Source organism: Orbicella franksi, chromosome 2 (genome assembly GCF_964199315.1).
Source record: "Orbicella franksi chromosome 2, jaOrbFran1.1, whole genome shotgun sequence".
Classification (NCBI taxonomy): Eukaryota; Metazoa; Cnidaria; class Anthozoa; order Scleractinia; family Merulinidae; genus Orbicella; species Orbicella franksi.
The window spans coordinates 3,353,654-3,368,920 of NC_138146.1; the positions used below are offsets into that span (position 1 = coordinate 3,353,654).

Genomic DNA, 15,267 nt, shown 5'->3' on the forward strand with positions numbered 1-15,267 from the left:
GTGTAGACGGAATATGTTCCTTAAAGTGTTAGCAATAATAAGGAATAATAAACCGTTTTGTTGTTTGTTGTTTGTTGTTGTTGTTTTGCGGTGGCGAGTACGAGGAGCACTACATCAAAATTCGCAGATGAGATCAAAGTCACATAAAAATATTTCTTTGGTTCTCAAGAAATTAGTTTTGTCTTGTAAAAGAAAGCAAATCATTAATCTATGAGCCAAACTGACTATGATTCAGTTACAAAATTATTAATCATTCCTGGTTTTGACTTCTTTTGTCAGACCCTTTTGGAGAATACGTAACTCTTAAGGTGGTCATCAAAAGTTTCCAGCACTTTATTTTGAGGGATCCATAATTTCACTCTTTATCAAGTAACGTTACTCTACTGGTATCACACAAGTGCCCAATCATTGGTTTGTAGACACCCTCATGACAAAATAGGTTCCCATAGCAACGATTGAACCTGTTAAAAACAACCTTAACTTTTGCTCTAAGTGCTTATTATTCAGAAACGGCTCAGTGAAATCCATTTTTTTTATTCTCGAATTGCATAGGCATGTTATGACTTTTGCACACTGCAGTTTAATTCAAAAACCTTCAATTTTCGAAATTTTTAAGGTGGCTCTGAATTCCTAGAAGTTTGACTTCGTACACATCAAGTAAAATCAACAGGAGCTGGGTGCCATGATTTAGGAAACTTCAGTTGCTCTATGTAGTGACCTTGGTTTTTATACCTTTTTGTGTAGTTTAAATGCAGTATGTCAGGACATCTTTGAAGACCTTTTGAACTTGGGTGTGACTAGGAGAAACAAGTTTACATTTTATATTTTCACTTGTGGAAACATCGACGGGTAAACTTTAATCGTGACTTGGTGCGGAAAAATCATGGAAAATCGTGAAATATAAGTCAAGCTATTCATGAATATCGACATTCATAAAATCGCTAATTGAAGACGATTTACAGCTGCCAATGAACCGTGGCTACATAAAGAAAATGCTGCATCCTAGCTTTAACCACTTGAAAAGCTACATTGTGGTTTAAATCTCTCACTTCCACTTTATCTATTGTAGTGTATATATTGTTGAGGCTGGTATGTGCCGGATTTGTTATATTCTTGAGAAAAGCATGCACCGGGTTCATAACGTTTTCCTTTTCAAAAAAGGTACCGTTATCTATATCTCCCTTTATAAACATGATTTATTGTTGGTTTTGTTTAATAATTTCTAGTCCTAATATACTAAAACTTGTGCGCGGTCCTCTCCGAGGGTCTTGTATCGGTCGATACTAGTTGCGCGCGACCAATAAGATTGCCATTTTCCTTGACAGCTGTCGGGTACCTGTCTTCCTGTCTCAAGAGGTGTTTCTCTTCTCTGGTTTTACAGGCACAGGTTAAAGGTGATTCCGGCTCAAACATGTTGTAAGAACCATTCATGACCATAGTTTGAAATGCAAAAATGGTTTATGTTTTATCAACTTTTCTTCTCACAACTTTGTTTTGTGTTACCACTGCAGGGACGGATGAAGGTAAAGTGATAGGTTCCCTAAGTGAGGGACGCATTAGTAAAGTTAGTTAAAGTTAGGCTAGGACTTTGAGACTTCCTCATGATTCTTAATGATTCTTCTCAACCCATGATCCCTCCGATAGAGAGGCGGGTTGTCGAACCTCCAAGATGACCCGTATTATTGGAAGTCAAGTTTTGTGAGGCTTGACAAAAGACCGTGAAACTTGAAGAGATAATGAACAATGCCGACGATACCGCAAATGTTAATCTTCTTAGTCGAAGGCAGACACTTCAGAGACAGAAGAGGATGCAGACTTTTAAGGGGATAGATACATCTAGGGGCGACCGATGGCGCTTTTTGAAAGTAAGATCGCGCGATACTTGGACAGAACAAAACAAGAAAGCGGATGTCGAATGAATTGGGACCAGTGGGTAAAATGAACTATTGACGGATAGACCATTACTATTCGTCATAGCAAAAATCGATCTGTTTTTGCCAGGAGGTTGTGAGCATTCGAAAAAAAAAAATGATAGGATATGAAAGGGAAGTGTAAAAAATTCTTAAATAATTCACATCGTGGATGGAAAGGATTTTGCTCTAAAATTAGAATCGTAAGGCATAATGCATAAGGATAAGACAAGCGCATTTGTATTTCACTCGTTTAAAGATGATCACAACATTTTTTTAATGGAAACATGTTTCGAATGAACCCTTATGCATCTCCAGTACAAGTTGTAGAACCCGCCAGTGGGTGTGATAAACACAATAGAAATACGACTCTTGAATTTGTATGACGCCCTGTAGCGGGTTTTGTTGCTTGTACCTAAGATGGATGAAGTTTTATCTATCCGAAACATATTTCCATTAAAAAACTTTTTTAGACCATCTTGGAATTTATTATTTCCTGCCTGAATTCGTTATATGAAAATTTAGTTTTCTTTCACAATTTTTTCTATAGAGATGGCTATAGAATCATGACGATATATCCATTTTATAATGGCATCCTGATCTGACTCAAATTACTTGTCAGACTATAGTGTTTGTAGTCTTTCATAAATCAGGAGTACCGTCAATTGAATCAACAAAAATGATGTTTTTGGCGAAAAGTTTCACGCCCTGGGGAGTACCAATTCAAGAAGAGTTGAAAATGTGATCTTATTAGAAATAATAAAACCACTCTCGCACTCCCCCAAAAAGCACACAAAGCAAGCAGACATGAAGTATGTATCTTTGCATTATTTTGTTAGACATACACAACCGAAAGCACCGCCTTTATGCAACTTAAAACCTATTAGATTATGAGCTCGAGGTTTCTAACGCGTGATAGTAGATTTATACTACAAAAGAATAGAATATCTTAACAAACACCGTGACCACACGAGAAAAGAATAGTAAACCTGTTATAATATTTTTCAGATACAATAAGCCTCCTATTTGCCGGAGATATCAACTTTTCGGACCCGGTTCGCTCCGATGTCAAGAAGCACCTTTACGGGTACAACGACACCTTGAGTCAGTTGGCGCCTTATATCAGAGAAGCTGACCTCGCCTTTGGAAATCTCGAGTCTCCCTTTGTTCCTGAAAAGACGCTTTCCGCAAAAAACAATGACGCAAAACTGATATTTCTGAACGCAGAGAAACAAAGCTCCTCAGCTTTAAGGTTGGTGTCAAATTTTCAATACAACTTTTTTGATCACCAACAAAAAATTGAGACTCTAACATTTTTTAGTATCACCCAACTAGTGGACTAATGCAAATCCTGCATTTTAATTGGCTACGCTACTAGAGGACTATTAGTAATAGTCCTTGAGTAGCGAAATTGGTCCAATCGAGCGTGACGCTTTCTTCGTTTTATTTCCAAATAAATATTTCTTCAACTTGCATTTGCTACTTTATTTTTGCCTTTTCTGTCCGACTAGTTGGGTAATACTAAAACAATTAGACCCTTCGCCCTCAAGGGCCACGGGTCAATAGCCCATTCGGCTTCGCCTCATGGGCTATTGACCTGTAGCCCTTGCGGGCTACGGGTCTAATTGTTAATTAGAATACTTCGTTCCCGCGATCATTTGATGTCAGTCAGTACGGTTGCTAGGCAGCCAAGACCACTCGTCTCTTTGAAAAGGGTTTGAGAGTCTTGGACTTAGCGGAGAGGTGATGACTCGTTCCCATTCGCCCCGCCTCAGATGTTCCTTGATTACACTCTTCCCATAAGAAAAGACTGCGGAGGAGGGAGGTCAACTTGGAACTTATAAGCAACTAAATTGATGAAGAAGACAGAAATAATTTAAGACGGATTCCGCTCAAAGTTCGAGCAATAAGGGCAAAAATTATTTACTAAAAATCTGCTCATAGCACGGTAACTTTTGGAATACTGTTTAAAACAATTCATGATCACTGATCACTTAAGTTCATTTCTCTAAGTGACCCCGCGATTAATTCAAGCATTCTCGAGAAAGTTAATGTCAAACCTCGCAAGAATGCTTAAAGCGTGTGCTATTGTGTTTTTTACTAACGCGATGCGTCTATTTTAATTGAAATATAGATAACTTCAAGTTCACTTTTCTCTCGCGGGTTCAGCTTGAGAGCTTAAGTCTCCATAAGTTCTTCTTTACTGTGCTCAAAATCAGTTACCCTGCCATGAGGTTTTTTTGGTAACTTATTTTTGCCATTAATGCTCGAATGTTCTGCGGAAATCATCTTAAATACTAAAGAGCCTATTAAACTAAAACTTAAAAAAAAAAACTTAAAAGACGTTTTGTGTCTGTAGTCTTCATCAGCGATAGACGGTGTTTAAATGTAAAAGGAAACCCGTCTACACTACGCTGGAGAAATTTGAAAATGGTGTTTTCATTCTATAAACGCATCAAACGTTTTTCGTCCACACTACGTCGGAGAAATTTGAAATCGCAGCAATCACCGGTCATTTTGAGTTTGCTCTCGAAGAAAAATCGGTCAGGAAATAACATGGTAATCGTGACTAAATCGTTTCCAAAAAGCTTCGTTTTCAAAAGTTTTCCGTTCACACTAATACGCAAAGCCGGCGTTTTTAAATTCCTCAAATACCTTCGTTTCCTTAGCGAATTAGTGTGGACCGTAGACCTAATAGTAGAAATAAAGCTGCATTTTCAAATTTCTTCGGTGTAGTGTGGACGGGATACCTGAAATGCTTTTTGGAAACGCAGAAACTCCACAATGAATTAGCTTGGACTGTAACAATGTTTGGAATGCAAGTGTGTCCGTCAAGAGTAACACATTTCTAATAACAACCCTCGTGGCCAAACTGAAGAATCTCTTCATGTATCTCGATTTTTAATGAAACGACAGCTCCACTGTCAACTTAACAGCTATTTAACTCCATTTCCATCTACAGATTTGCTGGATTTGATGTCATGACATTAGCAAACAATCACCTGAACGACTTTGGTGATCTTCCCGTGAATTACACAATCAATGCTCTAAAAGAAGTTGGAATAAAAGCTGTCGGTGTCACTTATGGACCTTACAATTCTCACCAGGTAAAACAGTAAAACAATGTCACAACTTTGTGTTTTAGTTTGGTAATAAAGGTCTCCCTTTCCTATTCTTGATTTAATCTCGGTTCCTTCGTCTACGGGGTTAAAGACTGGTAACTGGCCATAGGATTATTGAAATATTACAATTATCGCCCAGTGCTCTTAACATTTTTAGCATGTAAAAGTTTAAAACTTTCTTTTACATCTGAAATTGTGTATTAAAACCTGCTAACGACTTAAGAGTCACTTAACAACGATTTCAAATCGACTCGTTTTGCTTTCGAAGTGCGTCAGAAATTTGGAGCTGTTCCACGTGAATAGAAATCGTTTCCGAGCGCGTAAGACGCACAACAGAGATATAACCAATATCTTAATAACCTCGTTTTCTCAGTCCGTACTGTAAGTTACGGATCCTGGTTTTCCCTCTTCGATTTATGGCCCGCGCGCTTCGCGCTTGGGCATAAATCGATGGGGAAAAAAATCTCCGTCCGTAACTTACAGTACGGCCCTTGAACTCGGTTATTAAGAGGCATGTCCGTGCCATTTATGATGCTCAGAAATCATCCTTGTTGTTATGCAGCTGTGATGTTACTCATGAAAGACTGTTGCTCTGCCAATTTGAAGTTAACAGCTCATAACTAACCAAAATCAATAAAATCGCCTAAGATATCATGACCTAGCCCTTTAAAGCGCTTTTCGATCGAGGGTTGGAAAACCAAAACCAAAGCAATCACTCTGGCTAATCACAGAGGACACAATCCAGTGAACCAATCAAAACTTGGAGTAAATACATGCAGCCGACAAAAAGGGCGGGAAAAAAGTCAATGAGCGAGTCTTGACTGGCGCAACATTGAAACAAAGTTAGGCGTGGAGCACAGAAGACCCCCGAGCGCTTATGGGGTTATTTGGGAGACTTTGCTAAATCATAAAGGGCTCAACAGAATTAAATGTTATATTGGTTTATTGTGTCCCTAAATCCTCACCCAAAAATATTAATCCCCTACGTCTTGAGTTACCTCGTGGCCTTCAAGCCATTTTTTTTTCAAATGGTTACACGGTGTAATTCAATCCGTTGTTGAAGCACGCGAGAAGCTTGGAGAGCACGAAAGAAACGTAATAGTTGGTCGAGGCATAAACGCTTGTCAACTGCTCTACAAGATTTCCAAGTGCATCGTAACTCGACCGTTTGTTTTATAGCTTAACAGTGGAAATGGCGAGCCTTTGCTCACTCCGAGAGCGTACGTACAACCCTGAATTCCCGGGAAGGTTACCCCAGAAAAATTGGGTGATGGTGTGCGGCCCGCTTCTCAAAGCCCTTACTCTATCTATGACCAAAATCTGCGATTTTCCCAACTCTATTTATGACCTGACCAAAAAATTTGATACCCCATTTAATACAATTGGTGCCCTAGTTTATGTTGATGGTCTTACCGATAACGATAAAAAAGTAGCCTCTTCTAAAAGACATACCCAATTCAAGACTGGAGTGCAAAAACAATACTCTATTTGAGGCCAAAATGGCAAAAATCGATACCCTCTTTCTGGCCAAAATGGCAAAAATCGATACCCTACTTCTGACCAAAACGGCTAGAAAACCGTACATTTTGTGAACGCTCATACTTATGTAGCCCATGTAAGGGAGTACTTCCTTCCCCCTCCCCCCCCGACTCTTCGGGATTGGATTATGCGGCACGGTTACGCATACTGAGATTGAAAAGCGCCGCTTAACTTGCTCTTCTGTGATAATGTATGTTTTTATTTGCAAATATGTCAGGCAAATTGCGTATTATATTATAAAAAAGAGGTGTCATGTGGTCGTATATCATCCTTTTAGATTCCTCTTGTTCTAGAAACAAAATCAATAAGGATTGGAGTTTTAGCTTACTGCATGACACAAGGTGGCAACAGAACTAAGAACTGCACAGAAGTGAGGAGAATGTTCCAGTCAGGACCTGCTGTTTACCAGAAAGGGATTGCCACCAAAGATATACACAGCTTAAAGGTAATGAGACTGCTACTACAAATGACTTGATTGTTAAAACTGGACCTATTTTTTTCTACTGCGTGTGCGCTGTAGATATACTGAATCACGCAAAGTGGTTGGCTAAACTAAAATTTCCAGGTCTTTCATCCAAGGTGCCGTAACTTACACGCGCTACCCATTCTAAAACCTTGAGTCCCACCAGGTCTTTTGCCTTGTCCTGGAAATGAGGTTCATCATTTTATTCAGGCTTATCCGGGATCCGAAAGTAATCAAAAAACTTTCTCGGTAATATAGACATATTGACCTCAGACTCCCCATAAAAAAGATAGATCGATCAATTGAATCTAAAGGAACGTGTTATTGGAGTTAGGTGTATTAATTAAATATTATTATTATTATCATGATTATTATTATTATTATTATTATTATTATTATTATTATTATCAAGTCCTGTCAAATGCAACTGTGTATCGTTGCGTTTGTTTTCGTTTGATCTTGTAATATGAAATCGGGTCACTGTAAAACGCCGACCGGATGGCGACGGACGGCGGATGGTGCATGGCGATCGCATGGCGCTCCACTGTACCCTAATTGAAAAACTTTTAAGGCACATGGAGCATTTACAAAAGGCTCTGCACTACACGTCTTCAAAGGCAGTTGACTCTAGCTGAAGTGGAAGAGCACGGAAAATGGATTTTATATAGCGACGATCCCTTGAACAAAGTTACCTTTGGGACGAATTAAACATCTTAGACGCGTCAAAAACAATCATCGGATGAGGTTTTTGTGATATCCAGAATAATCAAGGTCGAAATAGGGATTATCAGCTGAAGCCGAAGGTGGAAGTCATGTTTTCGCTTCTTCACTGACGGCAAGCAACACAAAGCGCACTAACTTGACATGATTACCCCTAGAAATCATGCACCGCGGTCATACATGACATGATTACTGTATAATCTGCAGCTAGATGACGTCGCAGGCACCGATTTCCAACATTCACTGTACGCTTTCGGCCATTCAGAAAAGAGATCGTAAATTCAATGTATAATAGTACGTCTTAGACGAATTATACGTCTGCGATGAATTATACGTCTGAGACCAATTATACGACTTTGACGAATGAAACGTTTGAGACGAATTATACGTCTTAGACGATTCATACGTCTGAGACGAATTATACGTCTTAGACGAATTATCCGTCGAAGACGAATTATACGTCAGGGAACAATTATAGGTCTTAGACGAATTATCTCAGACGAATTATAAGTCCTAGACGAATTATACGTCTTGGACGAATTATACGTCTTACACGAATTAAACATGTGAGACGTATTATTCCTCTTACATAAACTACTCGTCAGAGACGAACTCTACGTCTTAGACGAATAATACGTCTAAGAAGAATTATGTGTCTCAGACGAATCATCCGTTTTGGACGAATTATACGTCTCAGACGAATTAAGAGCGAATGTCCACAAAAATCAAACAAAATCAAATTTCTTCGGGAAGGCTAGAAAATTCGCTCGTCTTCGCATATAACTAGCCCCTAGCAAGATCGAGTGCAAACAGGCTGTAATTTTTCCATGAAATAGTTTTGTCTTTCCGAGAAAACACCATCTTCTATTTAACCTTAATTTAGCGAGCCCCAACTGGGCTAAAAATCGACCATTTTCATTCGATTCGCATTTCGCAACCATTGAACGCAAAAAGTTGTAATGCAACCAGCTTATTGCAGAACTATCATTGTATAAAAAAGCTCAATTTCAAGAATACTGGATTAAGCTCATTATTTGGCGGTAAACACAACCAGAGTGTTCTCACACGTTGACTTAGTCTAAGACGAATTTTCAATCTTGACGAATTTTAAGTCTTAGACGAATTTTACGTGTGACACGAATTACAAGTCTTCGACGAATTATATCGTCTTAGACGAAATTGACGTCTTACACGATTTATACGTCTAAGACAAACTTTACATCTTAGAAGAATTTTTCGCCTTAGACAAATTTTACGTTTTAGACCAACTATACTTCTTAGACAAATTTTACGTCTTAGACGAATTTTACGACTTAGAAAAACTATACGTCGAAGACGAATTTTACGTCTTAGACAAATTTTACGTCTTAGACCAATTATACATCTAAGACAGATTTTACGTCTGAGACGAATTGCATGACTTAGAAAAATTATAGAAAAATTACGCCATAGACAAATTTTACCTCTTACACGAATTTTACGTCTCAGATAACTTTTCCGTAGTAGACAAATTTTTGACGTAAATTTCGTCTAAGACGTAAATTTTGTCTAACTGCTGAATTTCGTCGAGGACGTAAAGTTCGTTTTAGACGTAGATTTCGTCTACGACTTACATTTCGTTTAAGACTTAAATTTCCTGGACGGCCTAAATATCACCTAACACATAAATTTCGTCGAGGACGTAAATCACGTCCTAGACGAAAATTTCGTCTAACACGTAAGTTATGTTTAAGACGTAAATTTGGTCTGAGACGTACATTTCCTCTAAGACGTAAATTTCGTCAAAGATGTAAATTTCGTCTACGACGTAAATTTCGTCTAAGACATAAATTTCGTCTAAGACGTAAATTTCGTCGAAGTGGTCAATTTCGTATAAGGCGTAAATTTCGTCTAAGACTTGAATTTCGTTTAAGACGTAAATTTTGTCTAAGACGTAAATTTCGTCTAAGGCCTAAATTTCGTCAAGGACGTCAATTTCGTCTAAGACGTAAATTTCGTCCAAGACTTACATTTCGTTTAACACTTAAATTTCGTCGACGGCCTAAACATCATCTAAGACCTAAATTTCGTCGAAGACGTAAATTTTGTCTGACAAGTAAATTTCGTCGTGAACGAAAAGGTCTTTTTAAATGTAAATTTTATATAAGACGTAAATTTCATGTAAGACGTAAATTTCATCTAAAACTTAAATTTCGACTGAGGCGTAAGTTTCGTCTTAGACGTAAATTTCCTCTAAAACGTAAATCACGTCCGAGACGTGAATTTCGTCTAAGACGTAAAATATGTTTAAAATGTCTATTTGGTCTAAGACGTTAATTTCCTCTAAGACGTAAATTTCGTCTAAGATAAAAATTTTGTCTAAGAAGTAAATTTCGTCTAAGATAAAAATTTTGTCTAAAAAGTAAATTTCGTCTAAGATGTAAATTTCGTGTAAGCCATAAATTTTGTCTACGTCGTAAATTTCGTCTAAGTCGTAAATTTCGTCTAAGCCGTAAATTTCGTGTAAGACGTAAATTTCGTGTAAGACGTAAATTTCGCCTTAGTCGTAAATTTCGTCCAAGTGGTAAATTTCGTCTAGGCCGTAAGTTTTGTCTTAGTGGTAAATTTCGTCTAAGACGTCAATTTCGTCTAAGTCGTAAATTTAGTCTGAGACGTAAATTTTGTCTCACTCGCAAATTTCGTTTCACTGCTAAATTTAGTTTAACTGCTCAATCTCGTCTGAGCTGTTAATCTCGTCTAAGCCGTAAATTTCGTCTCAGTCGTAAATTTCGTCTAAGCCGTAAATTTCGTGTAAGACGTAAATTTCGCCTTAGCCGTAAATTTCGTCCAAGCCGTAAATTTCGTCTAAGCCTTAAATTTCATTTAAGCCGTAAATTTCGTCTTAGTGGTAAATTTCGTCTATGTCGTAAATTTCGTCTAGGACGTAAATTTCATTTCAGTCCTAAATTTCGCTTTAGTCCTAAATTTTGTCTAATCCGTCAGTTTCGTAAGCCGTAAATTTCCTCTTTGTCGTAAATTTCGTCTACGCCGTAAATTTTGTCTCAGTGGTAAATTTCTTCTCTGTCGTAAAGTTTGTCTAACTCGTAAATTTCGTCTAAGACGTAAAATTTCGCCTCAGAGGTAAATTTTGTGTCAGTCCTGAATTTCGTCTTAGTGGTAAATTTCGTCTAGGCGGTAAACTCAACTAAGACGTTAATTTCGTCTCAGTCATAAATTTCGTTTAAGTCGTAAATTTCGTCTAAGACGTAAATTTCCTCTCACTCGTAAATTTCGTGTCACTCTTAAATTTCGTCTAACTGCTAAATTTCGTGTAAGCCGTCAATCTCGTCTAAGACGTAAACTTCGTCTCAGTAGTAAATTTCGTCTAAGTCGTAAATTTCGTGTAAGTTGTAAATTTCGTCTCAGAGGTAAATTTCTCTCAGTCGTAAATTCGTCTCAGTGTTAAATTTTGTCTAAACCGTAAATCTTGTCTACGACGTAAATTTGGTCTCAGTCGTAAATTTCGTCTGAGACATAAATTTCGTCTCAATCATAAATTTCGTCTGAGTAGTAAATTTGGTCTAAGTCGTAAATTTCGTCTCAGCGGTAAATTTCGTCTGAGTCCTAAGTTTCGTCTTAGTGGTAAATTTTGCCTAAACCGTAAATCTTGTCTCAGACGTAAATCTCGTCTAAGTCGTGAATTTCGTCTAAGCCGTAAATCTCGTCTAAGTCGTAAATTTCGTCTAAGCCGTAACTCTCGTCTAAGACGTAAATTTCGTCTAAGTCATAAATTTCGTCTAAGACGTAAGTTTCGTCTCACTCGTAAATTTCGTCTGACTGCTAAATTTCGTCTAACTGCTAAATTTCGTCTAAGCCGTAAATCTCGTCTAAGACGTAAATTTTGTCTCAGTCGTAAATTTCGTCTAAGTCGTAAATTTCGTCTAAGCCGTAAATTTCGTTTAAGCTGTAAATTTCGTCTCAGTGGTAAATTTCGTGTCAGTGGTAAAATTTGTCCCAGTGGTAAATTTCGTCCAATTGGTAAATTTCGTCGAAGACGTAAATTTCGTCTAAGTCGTAAATTTCGTTTAAGCTGTAAATTTCGTCTCAGTGGTAAATTTCGCGTCAGTGTATGACGATTGTACCGCGATCAAGTAAATTCGCTTCGAAGTGGCGGAGATTTTGATATAGAACAAATTGAAAACGATTTCAGAGAGCCTGAAGATGGATTTTCAGGATTTTGGGATAAAATCAACTTAGAAGGTATCGTGAGTAATTCTGAAGTAGCGGTAAATCTCGATGTTCGAGGCGAGCGTCGCTTCGCTCGTGTTCAATTGTGACTGAAACACCTTTCCGATCAGCAGTTCTACCTTTGACACGTCGTTCATTCGGATCGTTTATTTGTGTTGAGTAATCTCACGTGGCGTAGAGCTAATGTTACGGCTGGGTGACCTGGCGCGAATCCAAACGTAAATGTAAATGGTTTGCAGCGTCTTTGTTGAGGACAAAGAACTAGACTCTAATTTGCATTTACAGAGGTGACAGTAATGCGATACAGAATTTTTAGTTCATACAATAATGTTCAATTGTTTTCAATCAGTAGAAATAAAAGTAAGCGGGGGCAGCTTTAGTGATAACTATTACTAGTTTTATACTAAGGACGCATCCTCCTCTGGACAAACTTAGGCAAACATCTGTAGTTAGTCTTGTCATTCGTCTCTAGTATAAAGAAGGGCACAAGACGCATATTGCGTCCAAACGAACTATCTTTTGTAGTGCGTCGTTCAAGACGCATTATAAGACATCTTTTTTTTCTACTTAAGACTCATAAGGCCATCCCCTTTTTTTTCCCTGTTTAGCGTCGTCCGACCGACCCAGATTTTCGCGTTTTCAAAAAAAAAAAAGTTGCACAGAAGGCAATGACACATAATTTTAAACAATTGTTACTTTAATCTGAAACATAAGCAATTTTTTGCCTTACAGATTTTTAGGTTTTCCCCTGTTCTCGTTTGATTTTAACAACGACGTCGACTTTTTCCTTCCTACATTGCCGCGATGTTGACTTTGTAACCACACCTTGTTGTTTCCAGGCTCCACTGATATTATGCTGAGGAACCAGGCCTCCTAGCTCCAGACTCCTTTTCCAATTTTATTTTTGTTTTCCGACCGACCGACCAAAAATCAGAAAACGCATTCGACAATAAACGAAATAAAAAAGGGGCATGGCCTAACCAGACGAAATACAAATGCTTTCCCAAGTTCGCCCAGACGGATGATGTGTCTTTAGTACAAAAACGGCGAGGACGCATTATCCTTTTGGACGGATAATGCGTCCTCTAGTTTAAAAACGGCTAATTTATTCTTCTCTTTGGCTTTTAGGGCAGCAAAAAGAGCATTAATGGCGGTAATACGCTAGCTAGAGCTCGAAAACCGCTGGCTCCAAGAATACTCACAACGGAGTAACTTTTTGTTGTTGTTTTACCATTAAGATCATGGTTCACAAATCACACCTTAATTTAGCTGCGAAATTTCTCGATACAATAGACAAGTCAAAAACCCACAATTGTAAGCATAATTTGTCACCTATGATATAAGGTGATACTCGTGAAATTAAGAAATAATTGCACTTGCATTTTGTCAACATTCTAATAATTTCCCTTGACTTAAGCCTCGGGAAATTATTAGAATTTTGACAAAACGCTCGTGAAATTATTTCCTAATTTCACTCGTCACCATTTGATCACCCGTACTTATCTTTGTTTCTTATTTAGGCAAAGGGTGTTGACGTCATTGTTGTCTTGATGCACTGGGGCCGACAGTATAGTCCTCGAATGAACGGCCTTCAAAGAGAAGTAGCTCAACATCTGACGTCACTCGGTGTTCAACTCGTAATTGGTTGCCATCCTCACGTGGAACAAGCTGATAGTTACCAAGGCAACCGATTTGTAGCTTATAGTTTAGGAAATCTGGTGTTTTTACACTCAATGACTCCGGAAAAGTCCATAGTAAGCAGAAACTCACATTTTTTGTAACTATAGCCGTGATTTTTGTCAGCTCAGTGTGACATCTGGTAACTAAACAATCTCTAGCCCAGAGTCTTGGTCAGGAAAGCCGGAAAGAGTCTATGTTTGAGAATTGTAACTAGAGTCTACAGGTTCTTTGGTCAGCGGTTTTTCTTTACGAAACCAACCACCGATCAGGTGACCGCTGTACCATAAGTCCATCTCAGAACGCGGACGCGCAGTTCCCGCCAAAACTACCACCATTTTAGAAAGCTAAGAACGCATTGAAACTAGACTGAAACTGTTGCAAGACTCCCACATTTGTGAAATCTATAAGTTCAGACCAAAGTTAAGATATCTGTAAGAGGAAACATTCAATAATCAGCTAGTTTAGTCGCTGATGCGTTGGTTTGTTGCTTCTGTATGTCTTTTATAAGATTATAACCTTTTCTTGCAAACGTCTTCCGCACATAAAATAAAAAACTCTGACAAAAACGTTCCAAGGCAAAACCGGTTTTAGTTTTGTCGCTATGTGAGACATAGTAGGATATAAGAAAGAAAAAAGCATAGAACATTGTGCCGTCGGCCTTTCAGACATCTTACACAAAAATTAATCTTAAGCAACAAGGTTTGCCAAAGCATACAGAAATGCTCATTTGTAAATTTACTTTTTTTTCAGCACCCGACGTTTTCGATGAAAGCTACCAGACGCGGACACCTAATCCGCGCCGAAGTTTCGCGGTAAGGAGGACAGTTTGTTTAAGGACAAGCAAGTTTCTTTTAATAATTCAACATTTGGTTAGAATGGATTTCAGATTCTTAATCTGTTCCATGCTGAAAAGGATAGCGAAATGAATATAAGCCAAACTGAATGAGCCTGGGAAAACCCGTTGCTACTCCACTGAGGGGTGCAGGGAGATAAATCTCCCTTCTCCCTGCTTTTTGAGGCAATTTTTCCCTTCTCCCTACTTAAAATATTCCATGAATTTTTTTCCCCATCCGGGTCCATCGAGTTCTTCATATTCCCGGAATTTCCTTTTCTCCCTCCTCTTCACTTTTCCCCCTTATTTCTCCCTCCTGCCAACCTTTTTTGGGCCATTTCTCCCTCCTCCCTCCCTCCCTATTCCGTTCCTCCCCCGCTGCACTAGCGGGTAGATTTATTAGCTTATATCCCCTTCTCCACCCCCTTCAGTCTAATCAACGTTGGAGAGAAGTATGCGAAAAGCCAAAAGGATGAATACTTCCCTATTAGCTGAAAGGGTAATAAATGGATCTGTTTTCGTAGGAGAGGGGTGAGACGAGTTCAATATCTACCTTATCAGATCAGAGTCAATCCAACGAGCCACTGCATCCAACCAACTCCGCTGAAAAACCCTGGATGGGTGGACGTATGTGAGCCGATAGACTCTACGTGACTGGACAGAGTTAAACGAGGAACGGACTACGGATCGCAGTCAATATTTGTCATCCGGACAAGGGAAATCTCACCTTAACGATGAATGATAGCCTGTGTCACAGCCGCCTGTCCCCGGAAA

At 38.6% G+C, this 15,267-nt stretch overlaps 1 protein-coding gene across 1 annotated transcript; it reads left to right on the forward strand.

Annotated features, from left to right (window-relative positions):
• The first annotated feature begins 1,736 nt into the window (after positions 1–1,736).
• Positions 1,737–15,156, forward strand: LOC145467275 (capsule biosynthesis protein CapA-like). Its single transcript, XM_081450822.1, has 7 exons — positions 1,737–1,865; positions 2,915–3,162; positions 4,873–5,017; positions 6,849–7,016; positions 13,502–13,735; positions 14,412–14,473; positions 15,018–15,156. Exons 1-7 carry the CDS (start codon positions 1,737–1,739, stop codon positions 15,145–15,147), a joined length of 1,116 nt encoding a protein of 371 aa, XP_081306948.1. The 3' UTR covers positions 15,148–15,156.
• Positions 15,157–15,267: the final 111 nt, after the last annotated feature.

Coding starts and splice junctions, on each gene's coding strand:
- LOC145467275 (XM_081450822.1), top strand. CDS start 1,737: ATGAACAATGCCGACGATACCGCAAATGTTAATCTTCTTAGTCGAAGG. Junction 1,866..2,914: donor ACCGATGGCGCTTTTTGAAA/GTAAGATCGCGC, acceptor TTATAATATTTT/TCAGATACAATAAGCCTCCT. Junction 14,474..15,017: donor ATCCGCGCCGAAGTTTCGCG/GTAAGGAGGACA, acceptor CTGTTTTCGTAG/GAGAGGGGTGAGACGAGTTC.